General features: G+C 36.0%; 2 protein-coding genes across 3 annotated transcripts; one reads left to right on the top strand and one right to left on the bottom strand.

Moving 5' to 3' along the window:
* Window positions 1-6,476: 6,476 nt before the first annotated feature.
* LOC105697859 (TIMELESS-interacting protein) lies at window positions 6,477-8,177 on the top strand. Its single transcript, XM_012421588.1, has 2 exons — window positions 6,477-6,768; window positions 6,882-8,177. Exon 2 carries the CDS (start codon window positions 6,882-6,884, stop codon window positions 8,037-8,039), a length of 1,158 nt encoding a protein of 385 aa, XP_012277011.1. The 5' UTR covers window positions 6,477-6,768; the 3' UTR covers window positions 8,040-8,177.
* LOC105697860 (U6 snRNA-associated Sm-like protein LSm6) lies at window positions 8,158-9,027 on the bottom strand. Of its 2 annotated transcripts, none has more exons than XM_012421589.2 (3): window positions 8,739-9,027; window positions 8,435-8,525; window positions 8,158-8,370 (listed from the first exon to the last, which is right to left on the bottom strand). In XM_012421589.2, the coding sequence occupies exons 2-3, from the start codon at window positions 8,523-8,525 to the stop codon at window positions 8,222-8,224; spliced, it is 240 nt and encodes a 79-aa protein (XP_012277012.1). In that variant the 5' UTR covers window positions 8,739-9,027; the 3' UTR covers window positions 8,158-8,221. The 2 variants fall into 2 exon arrangements, with proteins under 2 accessions (XP_012277012.1, XP_012277013.1); XM_012421590.2 differs by lacking the exon at window positions 8,739-9,027 and adding an exon at window positions 8,664-8,729.
* Window positions 9,028-10,687: the final 1,660 nt, after the last annotated feature.

Here is a 10,687-nt window from a genome sequence, read left to right on the forward strand (position 1 = left end):
CCCGCTCTATGCCGCTCTACCACGTGGCGGGGATCCCATATCGCGCGAAGTCGACAACCAATCGCGAGACGCGACGACCACGCGTGGACCAGACGGCTCGCGGCTCCCGGCCCGCTCGATTCTGCACCCGCATTCCCGCCTGCGCGTTCGCCTCCTCCGCAGGGCGCGGCGCGGGGAGAGGAGGGGCGCGCGAGAGACCTCGCCGCCGAGCGAGGGGACCCGACAGGCAGGATATCCTCTTTAGTCTCGTTGTCGGAATGCGGGAAAAAGAGACAACGCTAGTTTTACGGCCGATGTGGTGGGGAGGGCAACTAGGCGCCGTGGCCCGGCGAGGCTTATCGGCTTATGGTAGGTTATATTGAATTTAAATCGGAGCACTTTTAATTCTGCAATCTCTCGTTTTGGAGAAGTAGGAACTCCGTACGCCTGTGGTTATTGGAGACGAACGAATCGTTTGTCGAGGAGGAACGTAAGGGTTGTATGTGGTAGGTGGGTTTTTAGGGTGCTTCCCGGGAGCCGGCGTATTACCGATGGATCGGTGGATTCGTGGACGGAAGCTTCGCAGTTGCATTTTCTACTTGTCCCTAATTCTGCCATGTATGTGTCGCGTCACTACCACCGTTACCGTCGCTTGGAGCAGTTCCCCGTTACGACGAGGGACGCCTGGAAAGCAGGGCATCCTTGTTGCTCTTAAGGGTGGGATGCGGAAGAAAGGGATGACGAGAGTACCGATAAAACGGGGAGGAGGGATCGATGAATCAATGGAACCTACTTTGCCGACCTTTTCACGGTTAAGTATTCTTCAAAATTCCGCATTTCGTTTTAGGTAGAACGCTAGCGGGATATTAATGGCGCCGAAACGACAACAATGAGAGAACGAAAAGCTGGTATATAGGATTTTTGGACACAAATATGGTGTAATGTTATCTCGAAAAAATGAAATTGAAATTGAATTACCTGCGAGTCAGTAATTTCATCAGGACTCGTGACCACTGCCGTTTTTTTTTTATTTACAAAGAAACCGCAACTTCGAGTAAACTTTTGACCGTTACGTTATATCTCGCAGTTAATCTTATTAAATAGGTCGTACTAATAAGGAAAGTTACTTAGATATGATTGGAAAAATGTAATAAAGCCACTTAGGTCGGCTTTGAATCTCAGAGAAATTGAAGGTCAAAATTTGACGCGCGATTCAGAATGATTTCGTTTTTGCAAATCTTAGCCTTTAAAAATGTTGAATTTTCAAATTGTTTATTTCTGCATGCATTACAGAATGGGTGAATATTTATACATCACCATGAATTAAACACAAGCGTGCTATGGCATAATTCGGAGTAATCTATGAAAATGCACAAGACCCATAGTATACCTTAAAGTAAATGTATCTTAAAAAAATATATATATTCACATTTATACATATTCAAGAATATGTGCCGAGATGCATCGATGGTCAAGTACGATGATTTTGGATTTTTCCTACTCGAGTCTTCCCCCGTTAGGAACTAATTTTTGATAAGCAGACTCCCTGTGGCGATAAGGGTGTTGGTTACCGAAACCTCGGAGTCTTAACACGTTGTTGACCGGTCACGAGTTAACTCGTGCCGGAACGACTAGCGTTGTAAAGTTGCCGGTCAACGATGTTTACGTTTATGGATGTAACAGCCAAAATCGAAACCGGACTTCCCCTCTTACGAAAGCTGCAGATCTCCAATGTAGCGACCCTTCGGACTGGCGATTTAGCATTAATTTCTTAAAGTGAGGTGAAACTCCCCTCAAATAAGACACTTTTTTAAAGGGTATTAGACCGAACTGTCTGAAACTTTGCCAGCCGACTCGTAAGCACATAAGAATTATCTTGACACTTTCAAAATTTGGATTTTCCAAAAGAAATTCTTGTCTGAGAAATCGCGTAGTACACTCAACCCATCAGATACAACTTTTATGTGGCAGAGGAATGTTTGATGTTTGCATTACAAATACATAGAATTTGTTGAAACTGTTGTTTGAAGTATAGTTATACAGTGTGAGAGAAGAAAACAACTTGTGCAACGCTGATTTTATCGGCACAAATTAAACGTTAAGTCTACATTTAGTTTTCCCAATTGACCAGTGTCAATTCAATTACAATCGGTCACTCTTTACGTGGACTTCGGGTCAACTTTGTACTTAAGTTAATTGAATTAGGAGCATTCTTCACAGTCCGAACGATTAAGTATAAGTTATAAACGGTCCCCTGCAACAAACAGTATCTTCACTCAGTTACGATTATTACAGCATCAAGATCTTCGTTTATTTCTGTTTACTCATAATGCAATGAATAAGTTTGAAATATTAATATAGTCAAACGTCCTCATCACGAATTTTTTGCACGCTTATTGTTTACATTGCTAAATAAACATTTACAACCTGTAGAGCAGACGGGCGCATTTATACTTCATTTGGACCTTTCTGCAATAATTATTACGATTTTTACACTAAAATGTTAAATGGTTAAGGTATTATTTTCAATGATCGATTAAACTTTTCTGCGCCAACGACGATCTATGATTGACGTGACGCCATTCGGACGGTCGGTCAAATGACTACCAATCATCCTCCGGTTTTTTCTAGCTTTATATCAGCACATGAGACACGTTGAATCAAAGTTCGCCCGTCAATCGTAAAAAGACTGGGAATCTAAAAAAACATAGCGGCTCGCCGCACGTGCTTTCAGTACCATCGTTTAATCTAATTCATTTTAATTCACCCCCATTTATTTATTTATTATAATGTAATCTAACAGAAAATTTCTGAAATCAATTATAACTATGAACGGCTTTTAAGATAAAAACTTAACGTATTATAGTTTTCTATGTATTATACAAATTTTTTGTCTACATTGTATAGTGGGCGCAAACTAATTTTTTATATTTTCAAGTAACATTTGCTTTAAGGGGCTTCTCGCTTTTGAACATGATACAGAATCTGGTTTTTGTTCTTATATCTTTTGTTCTTTTTGATAGTTGGCCATATTGAAATGTTTCGCAAAAAGGATGTCATTAGCATTTAGATTAGTTATTCATAGTCATAGTACAGCCTCTTTTTGAATGACTTAAACTATTTGCGATTTAAATTAAAATTTACGTTTTAAGCTAATTTAACTAATATAATTCACTATCATAATCAATGGCTACTTATCAATGATTATTTATTAGGAGCAATAAACGTTTATTTAATGCACATGAGATCAAATTTAGTCAGCGTTAGGTAATATGATAATGTTCTGCCATGTCTTTTATATGTTTCACTTGTAACTTTAAATTATTTTACAGTGAGATTGTGATTTCCTACCTCCTCTGTTAAATAAATTGCATGTGACAGAGCAAATTTTTGAAATTGCGTGTGTCGTACACGTATGGGAAAAAAAGTCAACAATGTATGTTATCCAGTTCCATATACATATCACCATTTGTAAGAACTAGCATTAATTTCGAGCACTTCGTAACATTAAAATTGCTGTCACAGAATAGAGCAGAGTATATAATTAACTGCCCAGTCATACTGAAATAGCAGAAATCAGTACCCACTTCAACTTTCTGTTATCTAACTCTATTTTCTAAAAAAAAACATAATTTCTATGTTAGTCACTGTAATCAACTATTAATGCATTTTGATGATTCATTTATGGCTAGCATGAGTAAAGAACTTAGAACAATTAAGTTTTATTTAAGAAGAAAAGAACTAACATGCAGCACTTCAGGAAAAGTTCTTTCAAGCCTAGTCATACTGAGTCATAATTATGTGAGAAAGATGGAATACGTTACTATCAGGTTCATTACAGAGGCATCTGGATATTTCATTTTTAAACGTTATATGTCTCGTTATGACATTTGTAAGATAATGAAAGTATGCGAATCTATAAGTGCATTCATAAATTATGATCGACATATCCAATAGGCCCAAAGTCCAAACTTATTTATTATTCTAATCTGAAAAATGATAGAGTGGTCGGATTGTTCATCAAGAGCACCTGTATCGCTCAATTAAGAGATCACGTTTAACAAGTTAAGAATCAGAATTGCATTATATAATTTGGTATTTAAAAAAAAAAATGTTTTGTGTATCTTGTCATATTATCTCTATTAATACAATATTGAACATTGATGACAGATTGATATCCTAGCATAAGAAAATTACATAATGTTGATAAAAGTTATGCAAAAATGATTAAAACGTTGTTGAACTGTAAATATCAATGAATTTGTGGTAATAAACATATAGATGACTTGAGTCATATGTTCGTAACCCTTTGCACATAAGAGTTCTACTCCTTCCACTTATCTAACTCATGGAAAATAACATATCTTGACCCCTGTACTAGACTAGATGGACTATGTCCAATAAACATCTGTGTTTACCTTTCATTTATCATTTTACTATTAAAGCTGAATGCTTGTGTATGCATTCCCATTATTCATTCATCCCATTATTTGGTAATAAGCAATGACTGTTTTCATTTTTCGATAAATTATTGCACAGTAATTAATATTATTGACTCTTCAATTGTATTCAAACTCTATTACATCAAAAAAGAATGATGTTCTCATAATGCAATGAACTTGACAGTCTTTGAGAGAACATTCTAATACAGTGAATTCTTTTGGAAGCAATATATCACGTTATTTAAAATAACATTCAAAAGATACAATGGAAGAATGTAACATTTTTACACAAAATATTAGCATAAAATATATTTTTCCGAGAGATTAATTTATATTGATTTGGAATTGATGTTTAATCGCGAACTGGGATTATCAGGAAGGCTCAAAAGCTTTAAACGATAACCAAGAACTGTTAAATTTTTTTGTTGCGTTGAGCAACAATACTATTGAAAGTCATCAGCCATTAACGTTAAGTTTTCCGTGAAATCTAACTTTTCAAAAACCAGAATCGAGTTTGAAACCTGTAACTGCCATGAAACCAAAAGTAACCCACCCGAAAGAAGTTCCAAAAATCAATATACAAGATCTATGGATGTTCGTCACTTTCTCTATAGTTTCATCGCTTTGTTGTTAATATTTTCTACACGTTTAGTACATTTACACAAGCTACAATATGCCGATTTCATAGCTACCGATGCATACCGATGTTATAACTACTGGTATCAAAAGTTGTCTAAGCGTCGTTTTACTTCGGTTTTTACCCACATGGTTTTAGATCCGGTTCCATAACTCTAACAGAACTTAACCGACGTTTAACAGGTTTACTCCTGGTTTGAACCCGCTGTAAAGCAATTAAACTCTGGTAAACTCAAGTTGTGGAACCGCCCTTACCTGTAACATTGGCAAAACTGCGCTTAAGGCTGCCATTTCATTAACGCAGAATTGAGCGGGCAGATGTTTAATGCTGCTATTTGAAAGGGAGGCACGGTCCACTGGCGCCCTCTACACTCTTTACACCTCTGTAAAGTTGGAACTACTTTCAAAGGGGCGAAATCTTCGTGATCGGTAAAACAGGGTATACGGTATGCCGCGTCGTAATCGCAATCATCCACGCATAACAACTTTATTCGGTATTTGTAGTTTTCTTTCCCAACCTACGTTGACCCTGATTCTAAAAACGAAAAGGCGGTAACTTCATTCTATCGATCCTGTGCTATATTATTTGAAATCTATAGACGCGTTTTTCTTTACCGATAGTAGTTTACCATTTTGCCTCTTTGAAAGTAGTCCCACGGCGCTAGTGAGCCGTACCTCACTTTCGACAATGGCGCGAAACATCTCCCCGCTCATATCTGATTATCGTTACAGCGACAAGCGTCAGAGCGAAGCAGCACGAATAGGTTTTGATTGGCTGCAGAGAACGTACGGCTTCATTCGAGATTAAATTTTTGTAGTATTTTTACGTGAAATATCTTACATTTTTCACTATAATGAAAGTTACAGAATCCTGGGACGTATTCATTTTTAGCATTTTCATTAAATTCGTATCAAGCTACTTTTCACTCGCTGTATTGCTGCAAAATTGAACGCAACAATTTGTTCTGATTAACTTAAAATTCTTTCTGTATCATCCATGGTGGTTCTGCCTATTTTCAACCAATCGGAGCGTTTCGTTGCGTGCATTTTTGTAGCAATGCAGCAAGTGAAAAGGCACCTTTACAGTCGACCCCCTTCTCTCTGATTTGAGATAATAATTGAATGAAAGTCAACTATCTTCATTCCTTTAAGTATTTTACTAGCGCTAACTACCATAATAAACGAAAACGTGTTAGAAGCTCCGATGAATTCAAATGGCAGTGATACAAAAAGAGACGAAGACATACCATCTGATAATACGCCATACGAACCAGTGCCACGAGAACGGACCCAAACGGATTGGTTAAATAAAAAATTACTGGTATCCGTTCTCCAAAATATGAATACATCTAAGGGGATATACGATAAATATATGGAAGATCAAAATAGTAACTCTGAAAACGAACGTCAAGATTTTTAAAAAGAGGTTATAACCTGCTCTTATAACCACGTGAACACTTCATGGTTGCCAACATCAATAAATTTGAATTTTTTCCTTTCATTCTAAACGGTCGTTTCATGATGGTGTCACCAAAATAATTAAACACATTTTTAAAAACGAACGAAAGTTCGCTCATTCTTGTTCACGAATTGCGCTTTTGTTGTAACCAGGCTTTTGCGGGAAAAGAATGTTTCATTGAGTGACTGTGATTGATTTATTCTCACATTGAATTTGTCATTTTCTCTTTGGTCATCTAATCAAGGAAAACAAGTAAGTATATTCCGTTGAGGTAAACTGTGTACTTTGCATTACAAGTAATAGAAAATAGTAAAAAGTACTTCATATAACAGTATTCTTTTATTCTCTATTTCTTCTTGTTAAAGATGGAATCTGATCAAGAAATTTACAGTGATGATGAAGCTGATCATCAATCTGTTTCGAGTAATAATGGTGAAGGTATAAATAGAAACGGAAATGATGTGGAAGAACAAGATAACGAAGGAAATGATACAGAAAAAATTGACCCAGCTCCTAAGAAGAAACGTGTGATTAGAGCACCTGTGCCGAAGTTAAACATTGAAAGATTAAAAGGCCCAAAGGGAATACACACGATAGAGGAATATTTCAAAGGATTTAAAACTTATGGTAAAGGCCATGAAGGAACTGATTTAGATCGAATTATGAAGAGATTGGAACATTGGGCACATAGGCTGTTTCCCAAGTATCGGTTTGATGATTTTATTGAGAAAATGGAAACATTGGGAACTAAGAAAGATCTTCATGTATATTTAAAAAAATACAGATTAAATATGATATCATTTGATGATGCAATCATAAGCGATAAGGACGAAGATGAAAATAATATAGAACAGGATGAATCTATTCCTTTGGATGCTTTTGATCTGTTACTTGAAGAGCAAATTCGTCTAAAAAGAAATGACACAAATTCTGAAAGACCTAATACTACTGCTGCAAGTAAAAGTTTACATGATGATATATCACCCGTAAAAAGTATCAGCTCAAATGTTTCAGTTTTAGTAGCAGAATCATCTAGTGAAAGTATTTCATTAGATAATGCAATTAAGGAAAAAATAGAAAGAAATAGGCAATTAGCAATTAAAAAAAAACTCGCAAGACAAAAAGCTCGAGAAGAGGAAAATATGAAAAAGATGGAAGAGGCAAATTCCTTACAACCTACTCATGCTTCTTCAAACGTTATAATTCATGATAAAGAGGATAATGATCAGAAGCCTGACACAATAAATGCATCAATAATATCAAATCATGATTCCTTGAATATGCATGAAAATTCTGTTCAATCCCCTGATCACTCATTTCAGCGATCTAGAGAACAAAATAATACAGAAAATAACGTACAATTATTAAAAGGCAGTTCATCATCTATTGATGCCAATGTTGTATTTCCCCAAGCAAGTAACGTTTCAAATCTACAGCAACCAGAACTAAGTAACAATATGGTAAATGATTTAGAACCTATGGAACATGATTCAATTGAAAATCACATTTTTTCAAATGCATAGATTAAAGATTTATTGAATTTAATAATGTTAACTGTTAAAAGAAAGGTAACTACCAGGATGATGGAACTATAAATAAACTATAGCTTAAGGACTTTGAACTGTAATATATATCATATAATAAACACATAAACCCAAGAATTTTTATTACAAAGAAAATGAGGTTAGTTTAACAAAAATAAAGATTAAGTCCGACGTTTTTGAGTACTGATATATAATACATTGTTTCCTCGAATGAAGGCATCCCCGTATTTATCTTTCAATTGTCCATTTACGTACTCCTCGGTTTGTTCCAATGCTATGTTCATATATCCATCAAGACATGCTAATACACCTACAAGGATAATATAAATTAAACAAAGTTTGTATATTTAAAGCAACAGTTTCTAATTAATTACCTCTGTAATCAACTCCGCTGTTTAATTTTACAACAACTGGTCGACCATGGATTTGTTGTATAAATTGTGACAAGGCTTCCTTTCGACTCATCTGCATAATTATAAGTAAAAAATTATTCAATTTGTTTTAAATAATGTTTCTATTTTTACATAAAGAGCAGATAAATATCTGCATTTATGTATTAAAACATTTTGATAGAATGATTTATATAATATTCAGTTCCGCTACTTTGCCAAAGAAGTCTTTAAATTGATGTATATGCAGGTTAATGACGATAACAACAATCAATTGACATTCACTTACTGTGACTTGTGACAATGACACCGGGAAACAAGGGAATTAAAGAAATACTAAGCAATTTTGGTATATTTACACCACTACTGCCAACTATCTCACGTCAGTTTTATAACTACTGGTGTTAAATAATGTGTAAACACCGTTTCACTCAGATTTAAGGCCCGATTTCACAATTCAAGTTAAGCGAAGTTTAACTGGTTTTCACCCGGTTGAAACTTGCTGCAAATCAGTTAAATTCTGGTTAACTCGTGTGTGGAATACAGTTCTAAATCCAGTAAGTTACGTCAGAAGCGAAGAGAAATTCCCGGTAATTTGTCGGTAATTTCTCCAAAGCCTTTTCTATTGAGAAATTATGAGAATTTGAATTTTTCAACAGAGCGAACGAGAGGTTTCGATTAGCTATAGAGAAACATCGTAGAGGGGAATTTCCGTTGTACGTTCTCCATAGCCAATCAAAACCTCCCATTCGCTTCGTCGCAGAATGAAATATCAGTTCGTTTGAAACAAATGGCATGGAATTTTCCGTGAAGTTGTATGTACATACATGAATATTTTTAGCTGGAGGTAAATACAACCCTATAATCAATATTTTCTAATAATAATTATTACTCTTTAGTTTGAACTTTGAAGTTGATTGGAAAAAATTTATTTAAACGAAGAAACGTAAAGTATAAATAACAAAATTAACGTTCTCTTAAATTCTCAATGTACCCGGTAACTTACGGTATGTTTCACAGTTACCTTCTCCAATTTAATGTTACCGAGAATTTTCGAACTCTAGTGTGGAACCATGGACACTGGACTCCATCGATGGCTTGCTCCTGGTCCGCACTGCCCTCTCCGGCCGCGCAGCGTACCAGTGGCGGAAGATGCGCGGAATTTGAATCGCTCGAGGGGCAGAATGGATTTCCTAAAGAAAATAAATATTTATAAACAAAAACAATTAATGAAAATTATTTTAGTATTACTGTGGAGCGTTCCCGACCCACCTAACGTAGTTTTTGTTAAATAATAATTTACAGAATTTTATAAAGAATATAATAGAACATGTTCTATTAAATGTTAACAAGTTTCTTAGTGATTCAATTGTTCCATTCACTGAACCGAAGTTAGAATATTATCTTAGCATAAAAGAAATAGTTTCTAAATATATATACAGTGAAATACCGTCGGAAAATTTACGATGCATCAACTATCGGACATAGAAACGAAATCGTGATTTCATGCCTCTTATATATTTACGTTCTATACCATTCTTCGTATTCCTCGAAAAAATGGACACCTGTAAATCATTAAATCAGCAACATAAGAAAGACTTTTCTTATCCGAGTTTATTATAAACGCAAATTGGAGTAACTCTTACTAAGTGATTTCATTCGAAATAGGTATCCAAAACGTAACGCACTCCAGCGTCCAGTAACCTACCGCCGCTAAAGGGCGCTAGCGCGACACCCGAACCGCCGCGACGCGGCAGTATATTAACCCAGAGAAAATTAGGTCAAGGCACCTCGGGTGCCCTCCCAGCTGATTGTAATTTAGACCTCACGGACGAATAAATGCAAACTATCCTAATACACTAGCCACATTGCCATTCGTTCGCTCCCCCTTTTTTATCCTCACTCCTCTAGATCCCATCAGAGGAATTGATCCGGGCACCTGTAAATCATTAAATGAGCATGTAAGTGAGCACCCGTAAACATAAAAAAGACTTTTCTTATCCGAGTTTTCTATAAACGCAAATCGGAGTAACTCTTATGAGTTGATTTCATTCGAAATAGGTATCCAAAACGTCAAACCCCATTTCCATTTCGTATTTGAAATAAGAACAATAAACTATTATGGATTTCCAATTATAAATAGTGTTTCGGATACGGTCGCCGATGATCTCCTTCTCTCTCTGGAGGGGGGAGCGATGGCGTGTCGATCGGTAGGTGGAGAGCTGAAAGAAAATAAAA

This window comes from Orussus abietinus, unplaced genomic scaffold (genome assembly GCF_000612105.2).
Source record: "Orussus abietinus isolate OABI.00-Male unplaced genomic scaffold, Oabi_2.0 scaffold235, whole genome shotgun sequence".
Classification (NCBI taxonomy): Eukaryota; Metazoa; Arthropoda; class Insecta; order Hymenoptera; family Orussidae; genus Orussus; species Orussus abietinus.

What these genes read in the sequence shown, in the direction of transcription:
- LOC105697859 (XM_012421588.1), top strand. Translation starts at nt 6,882, where the DNA reads ATGGAATCTGATCAAGAAATTTACAGTGATGATGAAGCTGATCATCAA.
- LOC105697860 (XM_012421589.2), bottom strand. Translation starts at nt 8,525, where the DNA reads ATGAGTCGAAAGGAAGCCTTGTCACAATTTATACAACAAATCCATGGT. An exon ending in CAGCGGAGTTGATTACAGAG is followed by an intron (nt 8,371 to 8,434) that starts GTAATTAATTAG and finishes TTATCCTTGTAG; the next exon opens with GTGTATTAGCATGTCTTGAT.